The following is a 12576-nucleotide window of genomic DNA, read 5'->3' as shown; positions in this document are numbered from 1 at the left end:
GCAAATATGTATGGTTTAAAAATTCAACAGAAGTCGCTTATTCAACAGAAGAACCGTCAATTTTCTCTCTCTTACAGCAGAATTTCTATATTGAAACCCAACTTTCTGAGCATAAAAAGCAAGCATTGGCAAGCTTAAGTTCGCGTGCTAATAACACGCTTGCGAAAAGCTGCCACCTGTATTTGGATGCGGCTACACCTAAATTTTCGCGAACTATTGGGGACACAACTGCCCAGCATGACCACTATGCCGACTTACTCAACTAGATCTATGCCGACCTACTAGATTAGAGCGCAGGGAGGCACCACAGGCTGAAGCAGGCCAGCTTAAGCGGTCCTAGTGCATTGGTGGGGCTTACATTTCGCACATCTGGCCACGTACCTTTCATGCTGTGGCCCATTTCACTGTCTTTTAAGATCAACGTGTTCATTTTATTCAGTAACACTACAGGTCGGTACACTGGCATAAAAAAGAGGTGTTTTTCAGGAAACAAAATGAAACAGGCATGGCACACATAAAGAAGCACTGATCACACTTAGAAGTAGCTAAAGTTTACAAAGGTAGTTTTTAACGCAGCTATGAAACAGTTTGACTCATTCGCAATAATTAACTAGATATAAAAAGCGACCAGTAAATCCTAGTCGTCTCGTCACAGTAAATAGCTGAAAATGAGCCAAGCGTCATTCACACAGAAGCGGCATTTGTATTTATATGCTTCCACACCTGACTACCTCCTTGCTTTTCACACCTTACGACTTCTGGAAGTGCTTGTGCGCAGGTGCCTTCGGGGACGTGACAACGCCGGCCTTAACACAGTCCTCAATGGCCGTACGGCGCTTGCCCTAATCTTTCTACCCTAATCCCAATCACTTGATTCCGCAAGTGCCATTGCCTTCTCGAAAATGACGAGCGCTGACGTTCTTGTTGAGTTTTTTAACGCGTTCACCTCTGTTAGAGTTGCACCTGTGCTCCCGCCGTCTGGAGTTTTCACCTATATCTATCCACGTGCCATCGATACATCACCTCAAAGCAGCGGAATTTGCCCTTCTCTTGATTGCCTCAGTGGAAATGAAACATCTGAGTGTTCCTCTCCATTTCAGATGTTATTTCGTTTTTAACGCGAGTATTTTTAAACTGGCATCTCAACTACAACGTTTGTTCCTTCTTCGGTTTTTGAGATTTCAACATTTTCAACATACTTCATTAGTTTTACCTCTTATTTTTGTGCTGTTCATTCGCAATACTGTCAAATGGCAAGCTTTAAAAACAACTTAACAAATCTGACGCCGATTTCACAAAAGCTATCTGTTCTTGACAAGCACCTTAATGATGATGTAAAAGCAAACCTTCATGAAGCCAATATCGATATGTGAGAGTTGAAATAAAAATTTCAAGGATCGATAGCGGCCAGCAGCGCTCAAAGACATTACCGTGTTTCTCACTGAATTTCCAAAATGAAAAAGTGCTGAAGCGCCTACCTTACGCAGAGCAGTAATCAACGCTAAAAACAGTATAAGGAAAGCGTGCACGCTCTATTAATGGGAAGATTCAAAGCCCTAGGGACCTCATTTGGTTTCAAGATTGAATGCTTTGTCTCAGCTAGTTACTTAACGAGCGAAATCTGGTGGCCTAAGTACGCAAAAAACACCGTGTTCCTTTGCGCTTTTTGGACACAGATGCCTTTGCACCATAAAAAATAATCACCATTATCTTCATCTAAATATAATCACAACATTTAAGCTTGCAAGAACAGATTGGCTGCTAGAAGACGCGTAATGTACGGCCAAATCACAGTATTGGCTTCTAACAAGAATTAGGGTTGGCTGTTTGCGTGAACAGCCTCTTGATTGCAAGCAACAAGGTGCATTTGTGCCTCAAGGTATGTCCTTGACGCACAAAACCAACTTATCACTGAGATGCAGTCACTACTTGACTCGATGGAGACAGCGACAACGCAAATGCGCGCTCAGATAAAGAACCTTCAAGCTCATGTTGATGACGCTGAGTACCGGTCACGTCGGAACAATGTAATATTTTATGGCATCCCTGACACTGATCCTGCAGAAACTTACACACAATATGAGGAAGCTGAAATCAGTCTTTGTTCCGATACCCTACATATAACAGTTGATCCAATGAATATTGAACGCGCGCATTGCCTTGGCCGTCACACACTTGGCAAAATAAGACCAATAATCGTCAACTTTCACTCCCACAAAACGAAGCTGAATATTCTGTCCAATGGAAAAAAATTCAGATACTGGATACAGCGGCGGTGATGACTTCTCGCCTGCTGCTAGGAAGGCTCGAAAGTAACTTATCACCTTTGCAAAAAGCAGATCTACGGCTTATAGGCTGAGTTACAAAACCTTGTTTATCGGCCGTGCACGACACGTTTATGACAACTCTTCGGAATCTATCAAAGAAATATTATAGCACCCACCTAGAAAAAGCGTCCCACAGCATCACTCCAGGCCCGCGTCTCGACTAACACCTCAGTCCACACTTTCTTTTTCCGTAGTTTTCACAAACACCCGCAGTTTTATTCCTAAGAGGGAAGAAATCTCCAGTCTTTTTCGCTCATCCAATAGCAATATCCTCGTACTAACCGAAACCTGGCTGACTCAAGAAATACACGACAGTGAAATCCCGGCAGATTTATCGAACGTTAAGCTTTTCCGTAAGGATCGTCAGGGGTCTCGCAGCGGAGGAGTGCTCATTAGGTTTTCTAATGATTTACCATTTTCAATCGCTTCTATTTCTTCTGATCTCGAAATAATGTGGCTTTTCTGCCCTTGTCCTCCTCAGTCAGTACTTCTTGGTGTTTGTTACAGGCCCCTGCACAGTACCCCGGACTTCACAGAGAAACTTAATAACTTGCTGTGTGAAATTATTGCTAAATATCAAAACTCACATATACTTTTCTTTGGTGATTTTAATTTCCCGGATATTGACTGGAATAATAACAACAGCATCAGGCACGGTGGAAGCCAAGAAGATCATAGAAGTCTGCCTGAATTTTGGCCTTACACAAGTTATCCAGGCTCCAACAAGAATAACACAAACGAGCGCTAACGTTTTAGACTTACTACTCGTCAGCCATCCCGAAAGTGTTAAGTCGGTTACGATTCTTCCCGGAATAAGCGATCACGAAGTAATTCATGCCAATATAGCAGTAACTCTGCTTCGGAGCCATATTTTCAAAAAGACGATCCGTTTGTACAACAACGGTGACTATACAGAGATCAATCGTGAACTGGATGCCTTCTTTGAATCTTTCCACACTTATTTCCATAGTCAGTCTATCGAAGAAAATTGGGCTAAATTTAAGAACAAAATTATTGAACAAACTGATCTGTTCATTCCTAAGTTCACCTTCCGAGAGAATTCTCAGAAGCCATGGTTCACTAAAACCCTTAAACATCTGGAGAATCGAAAGAAGCGACTTTTTCGCGCAGCCAAAGCACAAACTAACGAGACGGCCAGGGATAAGTATCACGCTGCTGAAAAGCATATAATTCATCTGCCCTGAACGCTAAATGTTCCTTTTATCACAAGGACTTGCCTAAAATTCTGCGTACTAATCCTCGGAAATTCTGGGACATTATCAACCCAAAACACAAACGCGATGTCAGTATCACAAATGAAGCGGGTGACGTACTTAGTCATGCCGATTGTGCTCACATGTTCCATGTTGCATTTCAATCAGTGTTCACAAATGAATCTGATGTGCCATTTTCAATGCCAAACACTTTTTTTGATGATTGCATGTCGCCAATTGAATTTAATACTTCTGGAATCCTGCCACTAATCGATAAAATGAAACTTTCATCTTCTGTCGGTTTAGATCATATCAACGCTAAATTTCTTAAGAATACTAAACCTACCAGTGCCAGATATTTATGCTTCTTATTTCAGCAGTCTCTCTCTTCTGGCCAACTTCCTCAAGACTGCAAAAATGGGAAGGTCATTCCAGTCTTCAAATCCGGTAACACAAGTCTTCCTTTAAATTATCGCCCCATTTCTTTAATAAGTGTACCCTGCAAGCTCATGGAAGACGCCATATTCTCCCATATCATTGCCTACTTGGATGCGAACAATTTCTTTCATCCTGCGCAGCACGCGTTCCGGAAAGGCTTTTCTTGCGATACTCAACTAGCCCTCCTTGTCCATGACTTGCATGCCAACCTAGATCTTAACCTACAAACTGACGCTATATATCTTGATTTAAAAAAAAAAAACTTTCGACAAAGTTGCTCACAAATGCCTGTTACACAAGTTATCTCACCTTAATATCGTTCCTAATGTTGTTGAATGGATTAAAAAATTCCTAACTAACTGCACTCTGTCAGTCTTTGTAAATGAACACACTTCCAGCTTCCTTCCTGTAACATCTGGCGTCCCTCAAGGTTCCGTACTAGGTCCTCTTCTGTTTTTAATTACACAGATGATTTGCCCTCGCATTTTCCCCGTAAAATTCGCATGTTTGCTGATGATTGTGTTCTTTATCAAACAGTTAATAACGTCTCTGATCAATTATCTCTCAAAAACAGCCTTAACAAGATTAAGGATTGGCGTAAAATCTGGCTAATGGAACTTAACCCTCAAAAATGCAACGTACTCTCGTTTCATCGTCGCCGTAACCCGCTCGTGCCCTTCTATCATATCGACTCCGTTCCCGTGCTGCCAGTAGAATCATACAAATATTTATGCGTAAGCTTGTGCGTTGACCTCTCCTGGAACAAGCTTATAAATAACATCATTTCTTCAGCTAACAAATCCCTTGGTTTTCTAAAACGTCTTCTTCGTGATGCGCCCGTGGATGTTAAGTTATTAGCTTACGAATCACTTGTGAATTCGAAATTAGAATATGCTTCACCCATTTGGCACCCACATCAAGCTTATATGAACAACGCATTAGAACTTTTGCAAAACCGCGCCGTTAGATATATTCATTCTTCATACTATTATGGCACGAGTGTTACATATCTGAAATCGCTTTCAGGCATTCAGCCACTCGAGCTGCACCGCCGCACAGCCAGTCTTTTATTATTCCGCAAGTTCTATTCTAAATGGCGTGAGTCAGCCTTTCTTTATGTTTACATTTACAATATCTCGCGGAAAGTCTCCTGTCGTCTTTAGCCAGCATAGATAACTTCCCCACGGTAGCAACAAGCAACCGATTACAGCGTCAGGGGACAGCCATAAAGAAAGGCTCTTTGAAATGTCATACGAGAAAAGTTCCGCTGGAAATAAAAAGAGGAGTTACATAGTTGCGACATCATTGATTCTATGAGCCAGGTTAAAAGGACGCTAGTGCCGGGTATGACCATTTTGAATCTTTAAAAAAATGAAATATTCACTACGTATCGTCGCTATTACGGTTAACGACATTTTCTTCACACCGAAATGTAGCCAGTGTTTCTGCGACGTTACCTGTGCAATGATTCTTGGTTAGCTGTGCACGCGTATTCATCAGAGAAAACCAGGCTAACTACGTTGGACGTTTTTCCACTTGCTGTGCCTTAGAGCTTTCCTCCTTTCCTGTCCGAATGCGAGTTTCAACCACAGCGAGTGCTTACATGTTTTCTGAGGATCTTCTCCGGGGACACAGTTCTGCACTCCACTTCCTCCTCCGGGCAACCTTGAGCGTCCAACGCACAAGCTTCTCCGCTGGCCTTGCATTCCTCGTAGCACGGCTCGCAGAGAACGTGGCAACACGGCAGGAAGAACGTCGTCTTGGGCACGTACCTGCACACGCTGCAGATCCTGTTTTCAGGAAGAGGCTCGACAAATCTGAGTGGCCTAAAGTCGATTTCCTTCGAGAATCCGACGAGCGCGTACGATGCACCGCGCTCCGACATCGTCCGTGTATGGGGTATGCCGACCTTTGAGCCGCTACCGATAACCCGTTAAAGCAGCTCTATACACGCCCATCCCTCGTGCCGGGATGTGATAACAGCCGTCAGCAACCGGTGTACCGTCGTATCGGTGGTTGGGTTTGACACTGGCGCCTTCGTTTCAGGAATGCCTCTGTTTTCGCTTTGAAAAAAAAAGGGAAAAAGGCGCAAATTCGTGACAGTTTAGATTCACGATCAGTCTAGAGAGAAGTGTACAGTCCTGATTTTGAAGAAAAATATTTTTGCCCTTGCTATCATTGCTCAAAGTTTAAGCAATTGCCATAAGGTGGGTATTTTTGTGAAATATTCTACAGGAACCGTTCCTTGCTGCAAAAGTTCATCTCGCCACGTAGACAGGAATTGAGATGCCCTGTCATGCTCCTAAAAGGTTAGCCGTAGGTGACAGCATTTCGGTTCAAAACAAAAGCGCTTAATCGGAAAAAAATTTCAAGACTTTTAGCAGCTTTTTTATAACTTTGTAACAGCACTGTTGGCGTTAATATTGAGAACGGCCCTTGAATTGTGCATGTTGGGTGAACAGCAAAAACGAACGAAATTCAGCTGGCGCGGCTCCTTCACTGGAATTATATGATACTTATATGCACCTTTACCAAATCGCTTAAGCGTTCATGCTACTACCTTGCATTGTTCTTGGTTTGCGAATGTCCTCGATTTCTGCGCAAACAGCCACATTGAGGAGCAACAACATCCTAGTGGGTAACGGCAACTGGCAAAACAAATACAGCCAAATTATCAAGCCACTTAGTTATTTTAAATATGGAAAAAAATTGAAAGGAACTTTTCATTCCTGGCGAGAAGTCAACTTTTAAAAAGAAGCCGCATCGGTCTGGCGACCCAGCACCTACGTTGCTGCTTGCGCATGACGTCTTCTGCTACGGCCGAGTGAAAGGTGCTCCTTCGATGGCATTCGGTGAGCAATGTGTGCTAATTTAATGAAAATTATAAAGGGGTCGGCTTCCATGATAGTTTTAAAAGGCAGATGCTAATCTAGCAGCCTGAATTCTCCAAGCATTCCTAACGTAAGCAAAACTACCCTCTTAAGCAGTCGGATTGTGAATGTTCATCAAATGTGCGACACTCTTCAGGTCATAAATCAAACTAAATCTGCTCGAATGCAGTACAGCGGCGTCAAGAAGTTTACGGGGATAGGTTGGCCGCGGTTGGTGCCGGACAGGGTCAATTGAAGGGACATTTGAAAGGTCTTTGCCCTGCATTGAGTGTGGTTAGGCTCATGATGATCAGTAGATCCTGGCGCCACACCGATGTGACTGCTTTGGAAAAAAAAATTATTTCTCACCTACAACGTGAAGTACTAACTAAATTGCTTGACAACTTGGCCATTTTGTTTTCGAGTGTGCCGTTGCCCACATGGCGTTTTTAGGCCCTAAATGTGTACGCTTTAACGGAAACTGAGATTTTTGAATTTAAATAAAGAACAACGCTAGGCCAGTTTCCGACTTAAACGAAAAAGGCGCTATTAAAAAGTTTCAGAAAACATTCCAAAGAACTGCTAACCATGAATTGGTATTCCAAATAGCCTGCAATTCACGATGAAAGCATTTTTGACCGGGAAACCATTTATGAATGCATTTTTATATAATGTTAGATTTCATTATAACAACAAACATATCTGCGGATCAACCGACGGCACTCTCGAATTTGTTTTTCGAATAACGTTTTCACTATCGTCAACAGCGTTACCTACTGGTTTCCTATGGGAGTTCGGTGTGACCGATTAAAACACTTTTAAAGAAATAATTTGCTACATAGCAGAAAAATGAACAACTATCTTAAATATCATCGCGAAAGTATCTTACAATTTTCCAATTTTCAAAATTTTTGTTCGAAAATGCTGGACATGGAAAGTTTAATAATTGCATATAAATTTTTTTGGGGTAATAAGTGCTTCGCTTTTCAACAAAAATCGCGTGTTTTATTTTTATCTTGTGATGCACGACATCGCAATTCCTATTCAGATACTTATTTAAATTTTCTTGCATGGAACGATTCCTGAACGCTAATTGTGTGGAAGTACCAAGATTAATGCAACTTTTTGCAATTTAGAGCACGACATGCATGCGGCATTTTTTTTTCTTGTAAAGCAAGCCTGTACAGTTACATTTGGACTTTTCTAACCTTGTATGAGTTTTTTCAGCCAAATCTAGGTTGTCGTGAATCTTGGATGTCAGGCGCGTTCCCTTTAGCCTGGGGCACGGAACAAGGCTATATAGGAGATGAAACTCCTGTCAGCGCGAGCGAGCGCAGGCGACCAGATAAAGTCAAGGGTCGCATGCAGTGGCGGCGCCATGCGGCGCGTCGTAGAAGCAGCAGCGAAAAAAAAAATGCAGCGCCCGGGCAGGCCATGAGCAGGATAAAGCCCCTTGATCTCCCCGGCGGCGCGCGCTCAAAGCAGACGACAAGCAGACGACACGGGTGTCTGCTTCAGCGGGCACGCTGTGACGTTCTATTTCTGCGCCCTTAAGTCAAACAGCAACAGTTCTTGTCGGTGTTTGTGCTCAAATGGTTGAATCGTAGCACCAGTTGCTCTTCGGGCTACCAGCGATAAAGAAGCGCGTGCGAGTGCCCTCAACAGAAGCCAGGCACGCGCGGCAGAACGGGAGCAACACGCTCGACCGGTTGCTATTGCAACCGAAACAGGCTGCAGTTTCTTTCTAGGCCGCCAGGCGCCGCCACCTTGATAGTGGCGCCGCGGGCTTGTGACCTTTTCTGGTCGCTGCAGAGAGTGGAGTTTCCACTCATATATAGTCTTCCTCCGCGGCCTGGAGTTACCTCAACTCTTTCGTACACTCTGTAAATGCGGAAATTTTGAGTCATCCAACAAGTACACAAAGTGTTCAGTAGCAAAAAGTACGTTTAATCATGAGAGTATTTCCAATTTAGTTCATAACATTACATATTAAAATGCAATTTTCTTCTTGACATCATATAACGGTCAAGATTTCCTATTAGCGCAGCGTACACTTCATAGGTTAAAGAAATTTTCAGAGGTTCAGATTACCGCCACTAATTCGATGTAAGAACAAAATTTGCAAAACAAAATGCAATAATTTAAAGCGCAAAGACTAAATTTGAAGGGCCCAGAAGTTAATTTTCTTTAACGCTTCGTTAATGTGATGCCGCCTGAATGCCATCAGGCACTGCGAGCGAGAAATTGCCGTACACACCCAACGAAGGGCCGCATTATGAAAATTTGTTTTCGAGGAAAGGAAATGGGGCAGTAATTGTCTCACATATGTAGGTGGAAACCGGAACCGTGCCGTAAAGGAAGGGAGGAAGGTGGGAGTGAAAGAAGAAAGAGATAAGTAGGTGCCGTAGTGGAGGGCTTCGGAATAATTTCGATCATCTGTGGATATTTAACGTGCACTGACATCGCACAGAACACTGGCGCCTTTTCGTTCCGCCCCCATCGAAATGCAGCAGCCGCGGTCGGATTCAAACCAGGGTATCCCGGATCAGTAGCCAAGCGACCTAATCACTGAGCCACCGCGGCGGGTGGGCCACATTATTTCTTCCGTAATTTTCGTGAGGTGCGGCCATTACATACAAGCGGCATTTTTCTATTCACTTTTCTAACAATACTGCTAGGAAATTACCTTATTGTGTCACATGGTCTGCCGGTATATCTGACGCCAAGGTGCACGATCCTATAAGCTGCTGCACCGCTACAGCGGTCGCTGCTGCACAGCCCAGCTCATCGCCACACTCCTAACAAAACATTGATCTTCGGTTCCACCCAATTCATTCGAAATCACCATTGCTATAAAATATGAAAGCAATCCCGGGGACATTTCACGCGGTGAATTCAGAATTCACCTGTATACCTGGTGCACTGACGGTCTTCATTGTAGCCCGGATAACGTCAGTTCATGGTCGGCCATTGCCATCCCTTCCGAGTATATATGAGACAAAATTCAGCTTTAAATTACAAACAGTCGCAGAGTTTTGAATGCTGCGAAGTAATAATAAACATAATAGAAAGTAGCCGCCGTCGTTTGTCAGCTACCAGGAGAGACAACCGCGTAAGGAAATTTACACAAACCTGAAACGCAGATCGACTAATCAGGTATATTTTTCCAAATTATTGACTCCCGTACTGAAGCGCCGCCCTTTAACGACAAGTGAATCGTAATTTTACGTTGCCTAGAATTCATGCTAAAATCTTGGGCACGAGATAAAAATTAACCGCGGCAACGTTCGACATTTCTAAGAGAAACAATATTTTTCTTATAAGCGTTTACCAAACCCTATTGCACATGACGCGTAAACCTGGTGGCGTACCGCGCAATCAGGCAACTTCAAGGACATGGCGTAGGTACTGAAAACCGAGAACGTGCGTCAAGCCTGTCCCATTTTGAATGAACGATAACGAACGGCATGGAATGCCGGTCTGGTGGCTGAAATGCGGCTTTGGAGCCCTAGTCGAGTACTGTGCAAATATCGGGGGAAATTTTTGACACGATTACTTCGACAAAACGCTGTGCAACCATCGTTGGCATGAAAGCGCTTTCAGGACAAGGACGCTCACGCGGAATACGTTTTCGAAGTACTGCAAAGAACGAATGTTGTGCTGTGGATGGAGACCTCTTTTCTTCCGCGTGACTTTCTGGGGGCGGGGGGGGGGGTGGGGGGTCCCTTGCATGGATTGGCAAAATGAATTACAAGTCCTCACTGTTAGTTGCGTTCCTCCATAAAATACGTTTTTAGCTGGAAAAAACACAATTGTTCCAGCTCTAAGGAGCAACTGTGCCCTTCTGTTGATCATGTATCTGTTGCTTACAACAGTACAAAAATTGGTTGATATGGAAACAATATTGCAAATGTCACCAACTCGTTTCTGGGAAGCTACTTCATTGCAAACAGCAAACACTGACTGCTCGTGTTATCATCTGTCTTTCAGGAAGTGGATCATAAACCCAACCTTGAAACTCACTTTTGAGTGCCGTCTCATTCCGAAGCGTGTTAGTTTCATGTTTTTCCTTTTTTGATCCCGTCACATATACTAAGGAGCCTAAATTAAATTTTTAAGGAAAGAGGTGTGAAGAAGACAAAGTGGATTAACCGAAGAATAAAGAAAAGGAAGAAGAAGCATTCGGTGAGATGGAGAGAGATGATTGATGGAGAAGCATTGGGTGAGGTGGACAGAGATGTCTGGTGGAGAAGAGAAGAAGAGGATGACAAGGCTTACGTGGACTAACGCCGAGGGTATAAAAGGGCGAGTGAGAGCGAGGCACGGGGGGAACAGCAGAGAAGCGGAGGCTCGGGCGGGTCAGGGACACATCGACTGTTAGAGAGCGACGCCAGCTACTGCTCTGGTGAACTCGTGTTCTACGGCATCGCATCAGGGACTGCCTGCCGTGCCTGAGCCCGTTCCGGGGAGTCAACCGAGGAAGCTACCACCTGCTACGGCCAGGGGTGTCTCCAGCGCTGTTGCCACTCATCCGGGTAGTGCCCGCAACGCCAACAACACCGGCATGACCTCCACAGGCGCTTGGACCGGGAGCTTATACGACGCAGCCAGCGATGCCGCCAGCAACGCCAGCCCAAGCACGCCGAACGGCGCCTCGACGCCGGATACTGGATCCATACAACGCCGCAGCCGCACCGAACCAACCGTGAGCGCGAACGCCGACCACGAATAGTAGAACGCTAGTAGTAGACGCTGGTAGCAGTGTGCCCGGGTCGTGTGTATTTATAGTCTGTTTTGTGTTAGTTTTGTTAGTTTTGTGTTCTAGTGTGTGCGTCACGTAGGGTGTATTAAATATGCGTTTGTGCGGGTACACCCGTCGCCGTGCATTTAGTATGTGTTTTGTGTTAGTTTTGTTAGTTTTGTGTTCTAGTGTGTGCGTTACGTAGGGTGTATTAAATGTGCGTTTGTGTGGGTACACCCGTCGCCTAGTCCATTTTTCCGGTCTGAGTGTTCTCCGGAGAGATCCGTGACAAAGATAAGTGGCCAGCCTGTGCCAGGATATATTTCCTTTTTCTTTTTTGCTTTGTCTCGGAGCTTTCCAATCTCTCGACGGCAGAAAGTATGGATTTGGCAAAAACGTTAGAAGTGGCGCTCAAGCTTGAGTGAAGCAAGGAAGAGGCGACACGTCTCTGCGACAAGCAGAAAAAGGAGGCAGATGAAAGGGCGCAAGAACGCGCAGACGTTCGCGAAGCAGAAGAGCGCGAGGATAAAAGAGCTCGCGAGGCAGAAGAGCGAGAGGCTAGAAGGATAGAACGGGACAAGGAGGTTATTTTGTGAAAGCAGGCACATGTCGCGGGAGTATATGAGGAGATCACGGACATTGATCAACGTTCCTTAGCAGGTAGACAATCTCCTAGACCGGCCAGAATTTGTCCAAGGAAGCTGATGGCTCCCTTCGATGACAAAAGAGATGATTTGGACGCATATCTGCAACGATTCGAGCGGGTAGCTTTGGGGCAATGCTGGGAGCGCAGTGAATGGGCCACGGCATTGAGCATGTGTTTAGTCGGAGAGGCCCTGAATGTGTTTGTAAGGATGCCCGCTGCTGATTCCATGCACTACGAGAAAGTGAAAAAGGCTCTCCTCCAAAGATTCAGGCTTACGGCAGAGGGTTTTCGTGAGAGATTTCGCACCGCGAAACCTGAGGATTCGGAAACCGCTAAGCAG

The 12576-nt window shown here is 44.6% G+C and overlaps 1 protein-coding gene across 3 annotated transcripts in view; it reads right to left on the bottom strand.

Moving 5' to 3' along the window:
- The window catches only part of LOC144105064 (uncharacterized), a 55171-nt gene extending 49233 nt beyond the window's left edge, over window positions 1-5938 (bottom strand). The window contains exons 1-2 of one of the 3 annotated variants that reach the window (XM_077638265.1): window positions 5583-5930; window positions 3907-3950 (exon numbers count right to left, since the gene is read on the bottom strand). In XM_077638265.1, coding sequence (XP_077494391.1) covers window positions 3945-3950; window positions 5583-5864 — 288 coding nt within the window. In that variant the 5' untranslated portion in view covers window positions 5865-5930 and the 3' untranslated portion in view covers window positions 3907-3944. Of the gene's footprint in view, window positions 1-3906; window positions 3951-5582 lie in introns of those variants that run through there. The other 2 variants (XM_077638264.1, XM_077638263.1) reach the window with 2 other exon arrangements.
- Window positions 5939-12576: the final 6638 nt, after the last annotated feature.

Source organism: Amblyomma americanum, chromosome 9 (assembly GCF_052857255.1).
Source record: "Amblyomma americanum isolate KBUSLIRL-KWMA chromosome 9, ASM5285725v1, whole genome shotgun sequence".
Classification (NCBI taxonomy): domain Eukaryota; kingdom Metazoa; phylum Arthropoda; class Arachnida; order Ixodida; family Ixodidae; genus Amblyomma; species Amblyomma americanum.
The sequence above is the reverse complement of the archived record's forward strand: the minus strand, read 5'-3'. Positions and strand labels throughout refer to the sequence as shown.